The 20,741-nt window shown below is 22.8% G+C and overlaps 3 protein-coding genes across 6 annotated transcripts; 1 reads left to right on the forward strand and 2 right to left on the reverse strand.

Annotated features, from left to right (window-relative positions):
* Window positions 1–66: 66 nt before the first annotated feature.
* Window positions 67–11,541, reverse strand: LOC122710815 (G-protein coupled receptor Mth2-like). 2 transcript variants are annotated; one of them, XM_043928951.1, is made up of 5 exons: window positions 10,282–11,541; window positions 4,545–4,623; window positions 1,905–2,089; window positions 1,608–1,773; window positions 67–659 (listed from the first exon to the last, which is right to left on the reverse strand). In XM_043928951.1, the coding sequence occupies exons 1-5, from the start codon at window positions 11,105–11,107 to the stop codon at window positions 320–322; spliced, it is 1,596 nt and encodes a 531-aa protein (XP_043784886.1). In that variant the 5' UTR covers window positions 11,108–11,541; the 3' UTR covers window positions 67–319. The 2 variants fall into 2 exon arrangements, with proteins under 2 accessions (XP_043784886.1, XP_043784885.1); XM_043928950.1 differs by lacking the exon at window positions 10,282–11,541 and adding an exon at window positions 4,924–5,958 and having other exon boundaries at window positions 74–659.
* A 2,245-nt stretch (window positions 11,542–13,786) lies between these two features.
* LOC122710811 (phosphoserine phosphatase) lies at window positions 13,787–15,194 on the forward strand. Of its 2 annotated transcripts, none has more exons than XM_043928942.1 (5): window positions 13,787–14,138; window positions 14,297–14,431; window positions 14,533–14,678; window positions 14,762–14,923; window positions 15,008–15,194. In XM_043928942.1, exons 1-5 carry the CDS (start codon window positions 13,999–14,001, stop codon window positions 15,094–15,096), a joined length of 672 nt encoding a protein of 223 aa, XP_043784877.1. In that variant the 5' UTR covers window positions 13,787–13,998; the 3' UTR covers window positions 15,097–15,194. The 2 variants fall into 2 exon arrangements, with proteins under 2 accessions (XP_043784877.1, XP_043784878.1); XM_043928943.1 differs by having other exon boundaries at window positions 14,995–15,164.
* Window positions 15,195–15,516: 322 nt separating this feature from the next.
* On the reverse strand, window positions 15,517–20,507 carry LOC122710810 (ubiquitin conjugation factor E4 A). Of its 2 annotated transcripts, none has more exons than XM_043928941.1 (15): window positions 19,815–20,507; window positions 19,349–19,741; window positions 18,938–19,264; window positions 18,664–18,857; window positions 18,492–18,602; window positions 18,173–18,367; window positions 17,977–18,094; window positions 17,735–17,911; window positions 17,482–17,627; window positions 17,175–17,324; window positions 16,824–17,067; window positions 16,517–16,679; window positions 16,197–16,401; window positions 15,975–16,124; window positions 15,517–15,877 (listed from the first exon to the last, which is right to left on the reverse strand). In XM_043928941.1, the coding sequence occupies exons 1-14, from the start codon at window positions 20,376–20,378 to the stop codon at window positions 15,983–15,985; spliced, it is 3,129 nt and encodes a 1,042-aa protein (XP_043784876.1). In that variant the 5' UTR covers window positions 20,379–20,507; the 3' UTR covers window positions 15,517–15,877; window positions 15,975–15,982. The 2 variants fall into 2 exon arrangements, with proteins under 2 accessions (XP_043784876.1, XP_043784875.1); XM_043928940.1 differs by having other exon boundaries at window positions 15,971–16,124.
* Window positions 20,508–20,741: the final 234 nt, after the last annotated feature.

The following is a 20,741-nucleotide window of genomic DNA, read 5'->3' on the forward strand; positions in this document are numbered from 1 at the left end:
TAAAAATCATTATTTTATCACAAAATAAAAATTAAATGTTTCAAATTTACATATAAACGATTATGTAGTAGCAAAAATGAATATTAGAAAGGCAGCATAACAATGACTAGAAATTCTTGAAGAAAATTCACACTCAATATTTGATTTTTAATTCATTATTAATCGATATTTTGATAAAGTGTCGAATATAAATTGAATATAGATTTGTCAAAAGCTAATATACTTCAATCAAAATTTTCTTTTTTTCATTTGTTATTTTTATAAAGTTGTATAAATGATACATAATAAATCACGATACAGAAATGATTAAAGCTAATTATTAATTATCGACGATTGTTTTGTCACAAAAAGATTCATTCGAATATGTGACGATCTTTTCCTGAAATGATGGAGCGGAAGTTGTCGATGTACAAGTACGACAACCACGAGTTGAATTTCTTGAAAAAATATTACTTCCATGGCAACCAAATCTTCTTAACAGTAGTCTTTTAACTTTATCTTTCCAAACGAAAATTATAAAAATAATTACACCTTGCAAAGTATTCGTAAAATCAGTAAGGTACCAAAGATATGTTGGTGTATTGTTACAAAGCCATGATATTATTTCCATTGACCAATTTATACCCATCACAATGAACAGTTTCAAATATAGATTAAACCTGGATAAAGCAAATTAAATTTCACATTTAATTAAATGAAAGATTAAAATAGTTTTATAATATATATGTATACATATATGTATATAAATGTATGCATATATGAACAATTTTATATATCAGAAAAATAATAAAATAAAAATCAGAAAAATGAATTTGACTTAATAAATATTCCATGATACGTATTATATATGATAAATAATCAATTATGAAAATATATGTCTTTATATTACAAATTCATCTTATTACAAAAATTATGATGCATAACTTACATGGAATATATGGTATATTTTTTATCGACGAAAAATCTTTTTTTTTCAATTTCCAAAAATTTCAACATTTTTTCAATTTTAAATATAATTTTATCTGGAGATATTTTTTATAAAATAATAGAACATTAAAAAAATATAAATATATAATAATTATAAATATTTTAATTTAAAATTTTCTGTTTCATGCTACTATAAAATTACATTGAAAAAAATATGAAGTTATATTAAAAATATTATTAAAAAAATATTAAAATTTTGATTTTATCTCTTTAAATATTCTATTAAAAATATATGCTATATATATATAGTATATAAATGCTAAGATCAATGATAAAGACGAAACATGCAATCATGAGATCCTCTTCAGACGGATGTATGTTTTGTTACGCGAGAGCGACCCGCTTTCGTCATTACAAAAACAAATCAAACCATGGGAAAATCCTTATTGTACAAGTTCTAAAAAAAGCTCTGAAAATATTTTTACCGTCACAAGTATAAAATAAGATATATACAATAATGTAAAAACATATTGATGTAAATAAATGGAAGAAAGCGAAATCTTAGCATTTAATCAATTATTTTGTATATATTTTTGAATGATCGATATTTTATACATACTATGTGATAACAGTACAGTAGATATATAATTAAAAATATTATAAACAAAAAAAGAACGAACCATTGTTTATTGTCATCATGGCGTCTACTGTCCATACTTCTAAGATGTTGGGCCGTATCTTTTCCATGTTGCCGTATTTTTAATGCCGTAGAAATAAAAAGACATATATTACAAAGAACAGTGATACCCATAGGACCGTAAAAATATATTGCCTTTGCTTCATCTCCTATACAAATATTTATCAAAATTAAAAATATACTTATATACGATATTATGAAATTTTAATCAAATCTTGATTAAGTTTAAAAATTCTTATTTGCCCAAGAAAACTCGTTATTCTAATTCGTGAAAACTTACTTGTGAACCAACAATTCATTTTTCCAAAGTCTGGTTTGATTAAATAATTTGGAATTTTAGGCAGAAAATCCATAATAGCGCAAATTCCGGTGAGAATCGCTGCGCAACCCCAAGCGTAAATCGAATATATTAAAAATTTTTTACGCTCCCTTTGTTTCACGCTGCCATGTAGGGATCGAAAGCCTCTGAAAATAAGAAATTCTTTAGTAAATAAAATAGAATTAAAAAAAAAAAGTAGAAATGGAAAAATACATGAAAAATGAAACTTAAAAAGTAAAATAAAAAATAATTAGCATAAGATTTCGATTATTTTTTTTTGTTAATCACAATATATAATATGTACATGTATATTACACTTTAAAATATAGTTCTATTGCATCAAATATTAAATAAACAAATGTTAAATATTAAACAAACTCATCTTATGTATTTATTATATATTTGATTAATAAATTTATATATTAATTACATATTAATTAAATCTGTTCGAAAAAATTTAAAAGTGTTAAAATGATATTTTTTTTTATTAGAACATCACTTTTTTTTAAAAATATAGCGTGTAAATCACGAAGATATAAAGTGGGTCTCATAAAAGTTTGGGAAGCCCTGTTTTATACGATATGAGCTTGTGGTTTTAGATGACGTGTTCTATATTTCCTGCCGTTACATCTTACAAAAGTAAGATTTATAGTTTTAAACGATTGGTAAGAATCATTAATAAAAGTATATATATCGTTTGCACAAGAAGAAATAAAAATACGACTTCTTTTTTTATTTTTAAACAAAATATTAAGATTCTAAATTTAATTATTCTATTTATTCGTGCTTTATTTGAATATATAGTAATAGTTTGAACTTGTTCCTTGAAATATTCAATTTATGAACAAAAAAAAAAATTAAGTTAAAGTGAAAAATGGAAAAGTACAATTTATAAAATTAAAGAAATGATGCGTAAACTTGAAAAGTATTTTATTAATAGAAATTACGAATAAATAATAGATATTCAAGAAAAGTCTATATACCATCCTCTAAATTAGATAAGAAGATTATTCCTAATTGATACTTATCTATACATGAATGTATATGTATGTTGTATAATTCAAGGTCACACTATAGTCACACCCTTAATTACATTCGTCACACCTATATACTTATATACTTCACATATGTAATAAAAGAAATACTTGGTAATGACCGATAACTCGTTATTTTAATGATTACAAGCTATATACTATAAACGACATTAAAAAAAACTTGACAATGAATTTGTAATGATCAAATAATTTAAAATTAAAAAAAAAAAAAAAACGATTTAACACGATTGCTGCATGCTATTCAGATAATTTTTTTGGCAGAGAAGAAAATTGAAATATCAAAATATCATTACTTGTGAACCAACAATTCATTTTTAGTAGTAGTATTCAATAATCTATAAAACATGTCGATCAATGATTTAAAATTTTTCGAAGCATTTTTATATTATAATTAATCGATTAAACTTATTATTTCCAAATATCAACATTTATTTATCATGATTTTATTAATTTCTTTTATTTTTTTCAAAAATTATCGAAATATGAAAACTATCGGCATCAGTATGTATGTATAGTATCGAATGTATAGCGTAATATCGATGTGGCGTCGATATGGCGTCGGTATAGCGTCCGTGTGGCGTCGATGTGGCGTCGGCGTCAGAACCAAAAGACCGATTCTCAGTTTTCGAGTATTCGAGATTTGTTTAGAACATACGTCACGATTTGTTTGCTGTACACCTGGCGCTTTACAAATACATACATATATGTATATAAGTAGATCTCTCAAATACTTTTATAAGAATTCAATTCGGTAAAGAAAGAAATATCATGTTACTTTTGATTTTTGAGACGCAATCGCTTTTCTACGCAATATAAATGCAATATTTGCATTTATCTTTTCATATAATAATTTCCATTAAATGAAAATACATATGTATGTTTTATACATATATAAAATAATAATAATACATAAAAGTATGTTCCTGATAATTTATATATATTGTTTCAATCATATTTAGATAAATGGACGACAGAAATAGACACGTTTATTCGATTAAAAATTTTAATCTGTTATTGAGAGAATTCCGAGAAAAATTATTTGTATATAGTGGAAGGCAAGATTGGATCGATTGAAAGGAATAAAAGACACATTATTGTCGTGAAGTTAAATAAACTTGTGATGTTAATAACATGTTGGATGTTCATGGAATGAAAGTACTTGAGAAAGAAGCCCTAAGTCTACTTCGTGGACCGATCGAACTTAATTTAAGAATGTTTACAAAGTATACACATGCCGTCATGAACCGGATATTAATTCACGCATGTCGCTATCAATTTCCCTTGATGATCGTAAACTATCGAATTGCTTTAGCTGGAAAGATATTAAGGAGATAATTTCTGTACGTTCCATGATGCATATATCATCGATTATAATAAGCTTTTAATTCGAAAGCATTGTAAATACACTGTTAGTTCGATATATTTGAATTTAACACAACGCGATTAATTAAGAAATTAAATTAAAATGAAATGTAGAAAAAACAGTTATGAATTAAGATATACATAAATGATCGAGTTAAATAGCAAACGAGAAAAATTAACTTACCCAAATGTCCACCAAATATCGAAGCACATAACGTTCAACCAGAAGAAACTAGCCAAGAAAGAAAAATGAATGATGAATGCTGAAACAGAATTCAATAAATGATCAATGATAATTTAAATATAGTAGTACATAAAAATTTCATATAATATAATATAAATATATAATATATAATATGTAATAATAATAAAATATAATATATAATAATATAATATAAAACGGAAAGCAAAAAAAAAAAAAAAAATGCAATGCAACGCATAAATAACATGAAATCTTATTTATTGTATATATATTTTTTGTGTTTTTATTTATGTTAGAAATATCAATTTATATATAGAGATATGTAAAACTATTTAAAATTATTATGTAACTGTATGAGTACCAAATATAATGCAGAGAGAATTCGAAATCTGTTCTTGCGGAATAACATTTACGCTTGAGAGTGTCATATAGGCGACTAATAGAGAAATAATATGTGCACGAAGTGTGTTGCCGTGTAAATTCTTCAGTTCTGGTAACAGACAGTAGACGATAAATGTGGCAAACAGGAACGGAACCGATACGATCATTCCGATGGGATAAAGTACTTTACTAACATTTATCTCATCTTCATCCTTGTAACAAAAAATTACATCGAATACAGTGGATAAAATGATACCGAGACAATAATCAGTCTCTCGAAAAAGTTCGTTCTTGTTATATTTGTAAACTGAACCATTATCGAGAATCATGAATTCATCTTCCGGATATTCTTCTGGACTAAGTTTATAACGTTGCCAGCCTTTACAAGGATCTTTAACGGATAAATGAAAATAGCGTCGATAATCCGGTGTCTCATCGATTAACGTTAAATTATTCGAGTTGTAAAGGGGCGGGAAACGATAAGTATTATTTGTTTCAATACATTTTTCGTTCGTCATACGATTCCCGTATGGGCAACATAAAGGAATACATGCTTTTCCATCAGTCATGAAAAAAATATTAGAAAAACATTGATCCTTGCTCTCTGCATTCGTAAAAATATTTCCCATCTTCTCGATATCTTCATTCGAATGAAAATATTTCGTTCTGTTATCGTTATCTATTTTCACATTCGATTCATGTATGGCGAAATTGATAGAATCCTGGTTAAGAGATGGTGTTGTATTGAATTGTGAAGACGGTTGAATTGAATTTATCGCGAGTATCGTCAATAATAAATCACCGATCACGACACTAAACATCTTGGTAAGTAGGTTTTCGTCAAGTAACTGTTTATCACGATTCGTTCAGATTTATAATGACCACAATCATTATCGTTTTACGCGGAAACGATACTACGATTGCTAATGTTCATAACGTCGGTTGATCGCGTCACGTTGCAACGGACTAACTACTGGGAATGATTTCAGCGTTTTCATTTTATTCTTCCTTTTTTCGTTATCCTTGTCACTTTTCTGCTTCCCTCTCTCCCTATTTATCCCTTCTCCTATTTATTTCTTTTACTTCTTTTATTAATTTTTTTTTATCTATTCTTTTTTTATTTTCCTCACTTTTTTCACCTGATTAGATTGTAGAAATTTTTAATTAAAAAAATCGAAAAGAATTTTATATTAAAAGTTTTTAAAACAAAAATGGAAAAGAAGATGGCAAGAAGGAAGAGAAAGAAAGAGAAAAGATAAATTCCTGGAGGCAAAAGTAATTAGTGAAGATCAAAAAATAAGCAGACAACAAATTATTATGAATATGTTATATCTATATAATCGGTAATTTAATCAGAGATTGATTTTTATTACCTTCTTTTATAACTTATTAAAATTTTACGATATATAAAAATTTATTGTTGTATATTTATATGTATATATACATATAAATCTAAATATTAAACATTTATTTATAATAGTATAAACTATTCGATTGTTTTTAATATAGTAATGTATTCTGTAAAAATTCAAAATTATTTTATTCATTTAATATACATAATTAATAATAAATTAAATATATGATTTGATAAAATATTAAATTTATACAAGTGCACCAATATAATATAAAATATTCAATTTTAGAGATTGAATCGAATGAATTTCGCAAAAGAAATGTCTAAAATTTATTGAGGAAAATTATTCGAAAAATAAGATAAAATTCTGGATTACTTAAATATAAACCGTCATCGACATCGAGCAAATACAAGATATTTCGAAATTTTTTTCACGTATATTCACTATGATATCGAATATCATGGCATATGCCATATCAAGGTAAAGCAAAGGAAAGTAGATAAAAGATGAAAAGAAGAAAAATTCAAAGTAAGGAGAGAGGTAAGGTAAGGTGAGTCAAGGTGAGGTATTGCAATCTGTTCTTATTTATCTTCATGTATTGAAAAACAGGAAATCTCCGAAACAAATCTTGAAATTTAAATTTTGAGCATCGATCAAGAATGGATAAAACTCGATCAGTTCTGGTAATAGGATACGAATGAAAAAAAATCGAAAAAAAACATATATTTTATACATATTCTCATTAATTCATATAATATTTATTTTTAATATTTAATAATAATATAAATCAAAAATATTTTGGCAATTAATCAATTTGCGTTTCACACTCAACAAATTTTTATATTAAAAATATTTATTACATTAAAAATAACCGATAGTTTATACTTATTTATATTTATTTAAATTTAGAGATAGTAACATTTTCATTATAAATTTTGCCCTCATTCTTTTGAGAAGAGAAAATGATATTGATAAAATAAAATTAATGAAACATATTCTCATAATAATGCTATATTAAGTAAACATCTTTTAAATTATTATGATAATGTTTGATCCATTTTCATTATTCATAAAATTAGTGTTATTACTTGGCAATAATTTGTTGGTAATTACACATATTGTTAGTTCATTACAAAATACTATAACATACTATAATATATTAAAATCGTGTAATTATCGATATTTATTCAAAAAACTTTATTTCCTTGTAACAAGAAATTTTGCACTTGAACTTTGACATTATATTATTAAATATTAAAATGAAAGCATTATTTGAATTTAAATAATAATAAATTTATAAAATTATTATATAATATCAAGCTAATCAATCTGAAAATAAATAAATAAAATCTCTATTCAAAATATTTAATAATACTGTTAATATTGTTTTCATATTGGATGCATATATTAAATATTTCGATTACATATTTTATTTTTAGAAATTTACATCGAAAGTAAAAAAATTACAAAAAATAGAAAATATAGATATGCGAAAGTATACATTTTAAACACAAAAGCACAAAAATTCGATTAAATCAAATAGAAAGAGGAAAATTTTAGAAAACTTATTGATATTGTTAGATAAGATATTGTTAGAAAAATAACCCATTTATTGATGTCAAACGAATCAAAGAAAATTTATTAATGATTATGCGTAAAAAATCACAAATATAAATTTATTTACATCACATTTACAAAAATATAAATATCACAAAGTGAACAATTTTATTGAAAATTTATTGAAAAAAAATATAAAAAAATACAAATTTATAAAAAAATATGGAATGAAATGGCATGAAAAATATTTTTTAAAGAAATTCATATACCTAATTTGATATAAATCATGAAAATAAAAAATATTTCAAAATTATTAATTTTGCAAATAATCGATGTAAATTTCTTAATTTCTGATACAAAAATTGTATTTTATTGATCTTTTAATACCATTTCAAGAATATTATTTTGTTATCTTTATTTTTTTTTTACGTCATTACAATGATTAGTATCAATTTGCAATTAAGTACCGACACGATTGCATGTATGTATATATATATATATATATATATATATATATATATTATATAACACTATATGCAGAAATATATGTGAGAAAATAGATATGCAATTCTATAATACAAGATAAATGATTCCTTTAAATTCTTTTTCGATGAATCCTTCAATGATTTCAATTTTTTTTCGTTTATTTCTGATATTCATTTTTTTTCACTAATATATTATTTAAATATTTTTTAATGAATATTTATTTGATTTTCATCATTCATAGATTTAAGTCGATGTATGTAATTTTGTCATATTTTCAATATTTATATCATTAATTTCATTGTACATAAATGTCAGAGCACATTTTTGCATCTATTGCTTATTATATATAAAAGAGAATTTTCTAATAAATTACTTTTCCACGAATTTTCATTCGTGAAATGTGGCATTGACACGCGATTATTTACTTAATAAGATAATTGAAGCAATATGTTAATTGAATGGAAAAAAAATATATACATATATATTTACACATATATACAAATTTTTCAAAATGAAATTTTCCATGCAACTCTGAATCATTATGATATAGAAAACATTTTGGCAAAGTTTTTAATACTTAACGATGAGATAAAAATCAAGAACTACATAAAAAAAAAGAATGATGAAGAACAAGTGAAAGAAGTTTATTGTTATTAAATATTTATCAAAACTTTTATAGTCATTTACTTTTATTAAAAAAGAAAATTATTTTTATATCCTGTTAGAAGATGATACAAATCACTATTAAAAACATTTTGATTTTTATATTTAATTTTATGTTTTCAGCAATGAATAATTTTCTTTTCTTTAAATTTTATAAAATATAAATATATATTCTTTTATAAACATTTATATTTACTAATAAGGTAATTGTTTTGGCTTCAATAATCTAACTTAATCTCAACAGTTATAAATTTGTTTTTTGTTCTATCATAAATATGCTAATAGATTAAATTATATATTAACTACAGTAAGATAGAAATCCATGTTTTAATAGTTTTAATAATTTTTAATGTATGTATTATGATTATATTTAAATATCAAAATTTTTTGATGTTTGGTTTGATGAAAATAAAAAATCATTTATTAATGTATTACATATTATGTATTTACCAACGAAATAATAATGAAATTTCATTGCAGGAGAAAACAAATATTTAAAATTAAATTATATTATAAGAATTTTATTTAATGATAATTTTCTTTTAATTCATTTTAATAAATTTAATCATTATACTAAAAAAAAAATAAAACGAAATAAGCACCGTTAATCAAAACAAAAAATCATTTAATTAAATTTTATAAATGGAAATTGTGTTTACCATTATATTTTATATGGTAATTTACAAAATTATATATGCGTTTTGTAAATTGCTTAAATGTATTTAAATATTTTATTATATATTAATGATATATAATATCATATTATATATTATAATATTATATTCTATAATATTATATATTAATAAAATAAAATATGAGAAAGTATAATAGAAACTATATACGGAATAAAACACGAATATATTAATGGTACGTGTGCTCATGTCGTATTTTCTAATACGTGCTTAAATGTATAAACTATAAAACAAACTTTACTGATTTCGATAGATTAATTTCTTTTCTATTTTTTGCACTCTTTTTTAAAAATTTAATTCATATCATACAGATGATCGAAATATAATATTAAATTTTATGATTTACTTTTTTATTTGTTCGAAATTATCTTTATCGCACTCGGTTTATCTATGAAAGAAAGGGTGAATCGAAAATTTCAACCGATATGATTGATATCGTTTTAATATTATGTATAAAACATATTTAATACATATAATATATACGATTGAAGAAATAAAATAAAAAAAATACGATAAATAATCATAATTTCAAATAAACAAAGTAAGAAAGAGAAAAATAGAAAGAGAGAGCAACGAATTTCTTACCTATTGCGCTGCAGAAGACATACTTAAAAAAAAGTAGTTTGGCTAAGACAAGAGAAGTATAGGCAACCACCAAACAAGCCACGTAACACATTAAAGTTTTTCCATAGAGATTTCTTAATTCTGGAATAATCGCATACACAAAGAAAGTAGCGAAAAAAAATGGAATAGAAATTATGATTCCGGCATCCACTGGGTTTGAAGTTGTTGTAGATGTATTATATGTACAAACTAAAACAGCAATTTTTTTGGAAGGTTCTTTCCAATCAAGGCAATAATTCCAAGCTTCATATTTATCACCATTGGAAGTTTGAAGAATACCATTTGCTTGCAACACATATGCATCTTCTTCGATATTTTCTGGTTCGAGTAGAAGTTTGCTTAAATTTTTGGAACATTGCATATCCTCTATCAGAAAAAACTGATCGCTTAATCTAGATATTTCTTGGATTTCAGCTGCAAGTTGGTTTCGTTCGAGAATGAGAGATTTCTGAATAAGTGATTCACTTGATAGGCGAGTACAATTAGGTCGAATACCTTCCCCTAGAATCTCGTTTCGTTTACAACATTTTCTCAAGCATGATTGTAAATTACATATACATCCATATGTTTTATTTCCAAATACTTGATATGATTCAGCAGGATACACTAATTTATTGTACACTATACTTCCATTCTCGAATTTATTAATTTTATTTTGATCTAAAATAATACCAGGAAATGGATAACATGAATTCTTTCTTTTTTCTATTTTCTCTCCATTGATCTTCATCAATTGATAAATTAGAACGAATAAAAATAAACGAATAATTATATAAAAATGCTGCATCTCTATCTCTTCCTATTCGTATACGTTCTTCCTGCGTTCAAAATTGCTCCACGCTTTTTTTCATTCCTTTTTCCTTCTCTTTTCCCTTTTTTCCCTTGCTCTTGTTAATTTTTTTTTTTATGTATACGTATTTCTTTATGTATTTTCTATTATTTTAAAATAACATACGTTTCAATTTAATTTAATTTAATTTTTTCTGATATTTTTATTTTTTTCAATTCGAATTAAGAGAATTCTTTGAAAAATCATTGTTTTCGACACAATCGTAAAAATTCACATTACTAGTAATGATCATCCGATGAAACGTAAAGCTCGCGACTGACTGCCCTCAGTATTTTTCGATCGTCTGCGATCACAGCGTGAATGTGAGTGCGCGCGCGCTCGTTCATTCACCCCAATATCATATGAATATTAAATAGTATATATCATTATTAATTTTATTAGATATGATCTCAAATTACTCTTTTTCATTTTTTCATCATGTTTGTTCACCGATCTTAATAGCAATATGATCATTATTTTTAATATAACATTTTATTCGAAACAACTATAAATTACTATAAATATAGAAAATAATTATTAGAAATATAAAATTTCTAATATAAGTGTTTTAATTATTTATAATTAGTTTCAATTAATTTTTAATAATGATTTTTTATAATTATTTTATTAATTAATTTTATATTAATTAGTTTTAATTCTAAATTCTAATAAGTACATACTCTTAATATTTATCTATTATTATAAATATCCTGTATGAATCTATGATTTCCTTCAATATATTTTTTTGTTTCGTATCTCAAGAACACTAAAATCTTTTTACCATTTTAGTATCATTTTCAACATTATCGATTTGATTTAGAATAAAATTGCAATATTAATAATAGTTAGAATTGAAACTAAATTTCAAAATAAAATTATAAACATAGATTAGATATAGAAAAATAGATTTCTATAGTCTATTTTGAATCGATTATATGATATTAATTTATAAATTAGTCATATGATAAAAATTAATATATTGTAAACTCAAAAATAAAATTATATTTTTTAAAATTTTTTTAATTTAATGTTTTCCAAAATAATATTTACAATTTAACTGTTTCAAATACTTTAAAAATCATTTATATATAATGTAATTATAAATTAAAGATTTAAATAGTAAAATACTATAAGATATATGTATATTATAATATCAAAAAGCAAATATATTTTATATACACATTTTAAATATTGAACTATAGAAATAGTTTATAAATTAATCCTTTTTTAAAACTTGTGCTTGAAAAATCATAGGTTTTAATTAATTAAAATCATATGATATTAATATCCTATTATTTGATATTCTATGAATTTATTCTTAGAATTTAGATATTTGTATATTTCTGACTATTACTGAATGATCAAATTCACAATATGTATAAATCTATCATAAAATATTATAATAATATTATAATATTACAATATCATAAAATAGTGTCATATGAGAAATATTATTTTATTATCTTAAAATTATCTTAAGATATATTATATAAAGCTGAAAAAAATTGAAAATTAACATCATTTCTTGAGTTTTTAAATATTTTTATTCGAAATTATTATTTTACTTTATTTTATTTTTAAAGAGATTTTCTTTGACATTCAAGAGATGGCGCTAATAATCATTTTTTAGTTTATCTTTATTCTTCTTTTATTATTTATTTTTTTGTTTTTTTATTTCATGTGACAATACATATTTTACAAATAATTCTAATCAAGATAGTACTCATTTTCAAATTTTTAATTATTTTTTTTATATTAGTCATTTTTTACTTTTTATTTATTTATTTTCTTTTGCTCTGCTACAAAAATGCGATGAATATAACAAATAGATATAACATTTTTTGACATCCATTTTTTGACATCATATGACTCTGGCCTATGTATATATGTCTATATATATATTTATCTCATACATACATCATCTGTATTGTATGTTATATTTCATTTATGTTTGATGTTAACTAGTATTTCCTTCTTTATTTTCTTATTGAAAATTTTAATTTTTTGACAATAATTATAATAATCGATAATCTTTTTTTCAATTTTATTTTATTAAAGATTAATTTATCTATGTTACTCTAATTTCATGTTATCCTAAATTAATTAAAAATTATATTATATTAATTTCTGATATTTCTAATGGCAATAATTGATAATTTTTTTTCACTTCTATTCCATTCAAAAACTTTAATTTATCCATTATTATTATTATCCATTATATCTTAATATTATTTATTTTCAAATATTATTTATAAGTGAAAAAAAATATAAACATAATTTAAAATTCAATTTATATTTTTCTTCTTTTTTTCACTTTAAAAATTAAATATAAGTAAATTTAATATATATTAAATTTATTATTTAAAAAAAAAATAAATTATTTTTAAATAAATCATTGATTGTTTTTTTAATCTTTATTTTTTATTACGATAATACTACAATAATATAATAATAAGAAAAGTAAAAAATATCATATACTTCTTTTATTATTAATTTTTTAAATATATTTTCTAACTAATTGTATTATATAATGATATCTTAACCTTAAAAAATTATATTTTTAATAAATACAAATACAATTTTTTTTATAATTGTAAATTTTTTAAATAATATATTATTTATTAATAAGATTGCAAAATAAATATAAATAAAAATTTCTTATGATTAGTGATTAACATTGCTCTACTATAGTAAATATATATATATACATATAAGTGCATACATTAGTTATTATGTATCTTTTGTTTAATGTTACAGTTTATAAAGATAAAAAAAAGTTTAATTATTATCTGCGTTTAATACGAAAAAATTTATAATTTTAGTATATTATTTTATATTGCACAAAATAAATGGCAAATTTAAACGAATTAAGATCTATATGGAAAAATGCAGATGCGATAACTTTTGATGTTGATTCGACCGTCATACAAGAAGAAGGAATTGATGAACTAGCAAAGTTTTGTGGAAAAGAAAATGATGTTATTTCGTTGTAAGTTTTTTCTTTTTTATTTTATCATATCTATTTATTTATTTTTTTTTTTTTTTGCTATTCTAAAATTTAACATTTTTTTTCCATTATTTTTGTTCATTCATATAATTCATATATCATATGGAATAATTGATTTCAATAAATAAAAATGATTTTAGAACAAATCGAGCCATGCAAGGAGACATGACATTTCGACAATCCTTAGAGGAAAGATTGAATATTATAAAACCAAATCTTATGCAAATAAAACAATTTTTGGCTTCTCGTCCAATAAAACTTTCACCTGGAATTAAGTAGGAAAAAATATGAATTGAAATGAATTGAATATGACAAGAAATTTTCATAAATAAATTAGTAAAATTATTTCTTTTAAAATTATTTATGAAAATTTCAGAACTTTGATAACAACACTACAAAATCATAAAAAGCAAATATTTTTTATATCTGGTGGATTTCATTCTTTAATTGCACCAATTGCCACATCACTTAATATTCCATTAGAGAATATTTTTGCAAATAAACTTAAATTCTATTACACAGGTTATTGTTTATTTACTTTAATATAAAATTAATTATATATATATATATTTCATTTTTATGTTTCTTTATAAATCTATTTATAGGAGAATATGCAGGATTTGATGAAAATCAACCTACTGCAGAAAATGGTGGGAAAGTAAAAGTAATTAAGTATCTTAAGAATAAAAAAGAACTTAAAACTATTGTTCATATTGGTGATGGATCAACAGATTTAGAAACTACTTCAATAGTAGATTTATTTATAGGTATATCGTATCTCAATTTAATTTATTTCATTTCATTCAACTTTTAATACCATGTTTAATTATAATATCAGTTTTATTATACAGGATATGGAGGAAATGTAATTAGAGAAAATGTCAAACAGCAATCATTATGGTATATTACTGATTTTAATGAACTTGTCACTATTTTATAAATAGATTTTTCGTAAACATTACAATATTTGAAAAATTGTAACAATTATTATTGAATATGAATTAAACATTTTTTAATGAATTACAATTTACAATTAACAATGAATTATTATTTTATCAATTTTTTTTATTAATACTATTCTTAATTTTTTAAATACTGTATATAGCTAAAGTTAAAATTATTATTTAAAACAATAATTATCATAAAAATACATTAATAAAATAAATAATGTTTATAGAAAAATTAATGTAAAATATTTATGCAAAAAAATATAAAAAAAACTTTCTTAGGAAGAAAATATAAAAGACATTTACTCATAATATAATGCTGCTCATAATTTTTATTATTGAACACCTAGATATGTTCACAATTAAAAAGTTAAAATTAAATTTGGACATTATGTATTTATGAAATTTGGGACTATTTTAATTATGGTAGAAATTAACTTTATTAATTCATTTATAACACTTATTTCATTTAAGTTATGCATAAGAATCTTTATAACGAATACTTTTTACACTTATTATACAATAATAACAATATTTTTCTGTACGATTACATTATTACATACACTATTGTAGAACAATTCTTTCTACAAAATGCAATATCAGAATTCTCTATAGAATGATGATAATTATAGACAATAATAGATAGCTGTACATATCTATAAGGATTTGTATAGAAAAATATATACCACTCTGTAAATTATGAAATAACGAAATTTTAATAAATAATGTAAAACTCTGAATTTACCATTGATCATATTTTGTTATATTTATTATCTGAAATCATAAAAATCCAGTTTTCATTAAAAAATTCATAAAGAAGTAAATTTGAATATAATTATATATTTTAAATCATATATTTTAGTTTACCAACTGTTTTGATCAATGGCAATTTCTCGTTTTTTCTTGCTTCTTTTGTTGAATCCATTCTTGTACTCTATGTTGAAGTTCAATATTTGATTTTACCATATCCATAGTAAGAGGAGATCGATTAAAGGGATCGGTTTGATCACTTAATAAATGCCTAAATAGTATTAGTAATATAATCATACATATTTTATATAAAAATGGTTTGAATAAACAAAGAAATTTTAACCTTGCGATAGTTTGGCGATCTATAGTTATCTTTGATGATGGAAGAATGACAGGATCTGTCATTAATGTAGACATAATTGGATCAAGAAATTCATCAGGAGCATCAATTAAAATTTCATCTTCTTCTTTTTTATGACTTGCAGCTGCTTCTACATTTTTTGCAAATTGATCTAAATCGCCTAATATACCCACGCCACCGATACGAACTAAAATATATCATAAATATATCATAATCATAAAAATTATATATGAATTGTAATATTATTTTATATATTTGATACTTTCTAGATATAAATACTTACCAAAGATATAAATACTTACCAAGAACATTGTCAGCTAATTTGAAAAGTTCTGAACTATATGAACGACCATCTTGCGAAACAGCAAGCGTAAAAGATTCATTTTGACTAAGATTTATATAAATTTCGCATATATTTAATACTAAATTTGCTGGATTGAAAGCATATTCTTTTTGACCATTAACCTAAAAAAATTAAAATTTTATATTAAAATACTTTATATTTACATAAATTTTAAAATTATATAATTTAAATATATATTATATTAAATATTATTATAAATATTATTATATTATTATAAAATCATAATTTTTAATTATGATTTTTACCTTAAGATTTTTTTTGTTTGGTCCAACCAATTGAAGCAATAAATAATTAAGCATTGAAGCAATACGATCCACCATTGTTGGATGACAAAAGATGGATTTTATTTCTGTAGTTAACATTTTTAATGTATATATAGTTTTTCTACCTAATATATTATCAAATCGAGCTATCATTCCAAGATGTAAAAGATAATGAGCCTGTTGATCACGTTCATGTTGTGGTAGTTTATTCCATTCTCCACTTTCCCTTTTAATTGAAATTATTTTTCATTAATTTTATTTATCAAATATAAAATTTATAAAAACTTAAAAATTAGAATTATCTATTAATATTATTGAGTAAATTATATATACCTTGCTTGAATCAATTGTTTTAATTGAGCCATGCTTGAAAGTGCTTCATCTAATAAAAAAACTGCATCATTCATCAAAAGATTTATAAAACGCAAAAATAATGGAGGTTGAGCTGCTTCCATATTAGTTTCTGCTTCTTCAGCTAAAGAACTTTAAAATAGAACTTTAAAATATTAAATTATATTTTAAATAAATTATTATAAAATACTATTTAACATATTGGAATTGGTAAATTATTTTTTATTATAAAATTTAAAAAAAATAATGAATCAGTAATAATAACAGTATATCTTTATTCTTTACTTACATAAAATTATTACGATGTTCTGGCAGTTTCCATAAATATTCCATAACAACATACATTGGTCGTCGATAATTAAATTTTTGTTCAAATTGTACGCTTTGTCCAGTCATTTCAATGCTTACAAATACTTTAAGTAAATTCGGAACAATCTAAATACATAATACATAAAAAAATAAATAAATAAAAAAATAAATAAATTTTTTATGTATGTAAAAAAAAAAAAAATTCTATTTTATGAATTTTGATAATTACATACATATTGTCTATATGGATGTGTAATAAATAATTGTTCTCTATGGAATGTCCCTAAACTTGGTGTTACAGGGCTCATAGTTTCATCGCTTGTAGGTAAAAGAGCTTCTAAACCTTCTGCCAGACGAGCACGTAAATGAGGATTATATAAACGTTGTTGAGATTCCATTAATACTATTATCTGATATAATATACCAATTATTTTATTAAATTTTATTTTTTAATATTATATTATTATTAGCTTACCTCTGTAAGTACAGGTGTAAGAAAAGCTGATCCTTGTTCTTCAAAAATATTTGGATTTAAACGGCGTAATAAATACAAAAATCGAATGGTATTTTCTACCACAAATTCAGGAATGCATCTATATGTTAAATAATAATATTAAATATTAAAAATAATTATTATTATAGCTTAAAAAAAAAAAAATACTTAAAGATACCTTAAAGTATCTGGAACAGTTTCTGGTAGAGGAAATGTTACCACTTTACATTCTTTTGGAATGTAATCATTTTGTTCATTTTCTCCAACTTCATTCAAATATACTTGTACTAACCAAAATGCTGTTGTTGCATGAAATTTTGCTAGAAGTTTTAACATTTCTGGTACTAAAAGACTTGCTCTTAGAGATAAATATCTAAAATTCAAAATATAAATTATGTAATAAATATGTAAACTATACTATATAAATTTTTTTTGATAACATTTGTATAGAAAAAAGAAAAATATTTTTTTTATTTTTATGATTCAAAAATATATACTTGGTCATTTCTTCTTCCATACGTTGAGTTATCATTTCAAATACTTCTGATCTTCCACCATTTTGAGCATCCTGATATACTCTCTGTATTCTTACCAAATCTTGATTTGTTCTACAAATTTTTAATTTTTATTATAAATTTTAATTAAACACAAATAAAAAGATTTACAAACCTTAAAAGTTTGTCTAATACTACTCTATATCCAAGATCTAATGCTCTATGAGTTAAAAAAAAGCATTCTGTAGTAAATCCAAATGTCTTTGCTACTGGTCTAGCACCACCTTCTGATGTTGGTATCAAACAAGTTTCTGAAGTCATTCCTTTTAAATGTATAATTGAATTTATACATTCATTCTGATCATTAACCTAAATTTTTATAAAATATTATATTATTTAAAATTTAATAAATAATCTTAAATAATTCATAATATAATAAATTAACTTACATCTGCAGCACAATATGTTGGATCAATTTTAGGCACTTTGGAATCATTTTGTTTAATGCAAAATGGTTGACAAAGACGCAATAGCACATTTCCTAAATTTAACATAAAACCATCAGAGACACATAACATTGAGCTAAAACTCACATCATTTTGAGCATTCCAAATTTTCCCCCTATTTGCATTAGAATGAAGACAATTGCCTATCCATTGTAAAGTTAAATGACGAACTTCTGATGAACACTTTAATAATAAATGAAAAACTTTTTGTAATGATTCATTTAATGCATCTAAGACTGTCCAAATATTTCCCTCAACAGTAGCTGAAGTCTTAAAAAAAAAAAATATTAAATCAATACTTTTATAAATAAATTTTATAAATAATTTTATTCATTTTTTTTATAGCTTACTTACTAATTGCAATGGTTTTTCAAAAAAGTAAAATGGTTCTTCTATTGTTTTTGGTAAACAACTTAAACTAAAAAGTGCACCTAATAATGTATCTGCATATGCTCGACCTTGATTATTTTTAGGAGTACTATGATTAATTAATAATTTAGCTAAAGGTTCTATTGAAGAAAAAAGACTTAATATAGTAAACCAATATTGACGAAAAAGAACAAGATTACTTTGTGCTGCCTCTTTATAAATTATATCAAGAATAGGATTAAAAGATACAGCTATTGCATCTGTAGCATTTTTCTCATTTTCTGTTTGTAATTCCAATACAATACCATTAATAAATGATAAAAATTCTGATTTGAGTTCAGTTCCATCCATACATAGTGCAATAAATTGATTGTGAATCTATAAAAATTAAAATTAAAATTAAATTGCATTCTTTAAATTTATCATAATTGACTTTGTTAAATACACATACCTTTTGTTCTTCAAATAATTCTGGTTCCTGTAATGCAACACTTGTATTTTGCAATATAATTTGATTTATTTTACAAAGAATATTAGAAAATTCTGGTTTATTTTGATATTTTTGTAATCGACAATAACTTTCAAACAAATAAGGTATTACTTGTTTTTCTATTGTATGAGAATCAGTAAAAATTTGTTGAGAATTTTCAATGGGTATTAATTTGGATTCTAAATCAGATAACATTAATCGTTCAAAAACTGCTTGTTCGATTGAATCAACATTAACGAAAATCAATCTACGTTTTTGATGTTCATTTGCTTCAATTCCATGTAATGTTATACCAAGTATATCACCAAGAAGGCAGTTAACCTGATTATCGATTTTAGAATCTTTGGAATCTTGAAAATTTATGGTTCCCGTAATATTGTCAATGTTTTTATCCTCTATTTGTGCAACATGATTAACTTTATTATTTTCGTTAATAATAGTTTGATTCTGAGACGAGAATGATACGGCATCGTTGATAGTTGAAAACAATCCAGCAAATGGATTGTTGTTTACATTATCGCACATGGTTTTTTCGTTAAAACTCAATCACAATTGTTGTAAACATAATTAATCTAAAAATAAATTATTATTATTTCAACTTAATGTATCACAAAATAAAGTAAAATATTCTCCTGGTTACTGCACACTACCCTGTATTCGTTCCGTCACACAACGTGCATATATACGCATGCGCTAGTATACGCATGCGCAAAAGTGATGGATAAATTGAATTTCTATGAATTATCATTTCTATTGCTATTTTTATTATCGAACTATAAAATAAATTGAATGTTATTATTTTTTATTTCTTTTTTTTTTAAATTTTTCAAATCAAAAATAAATCATCAAATCAATGTTAAAATTTCTTTATTATATAAGTGATTTATG

This window comes from Apis laboriosa, unplaced genomic scaffold (genome assembly GCF_014066325.1).
Source record: "Apis laboriosa isolate Shangri-la unplaced genomic scaffold, ASM1406632v1 scaffold152_cov153, whole genome shotgun sequence".
Classification (NCBI taxonomy): domain Eukaryota; kingdom Metazoa; phylum Arthropoda; class Insecta; order Hymenoptera; family Apidae; genus Apis; species Apis laboriosa.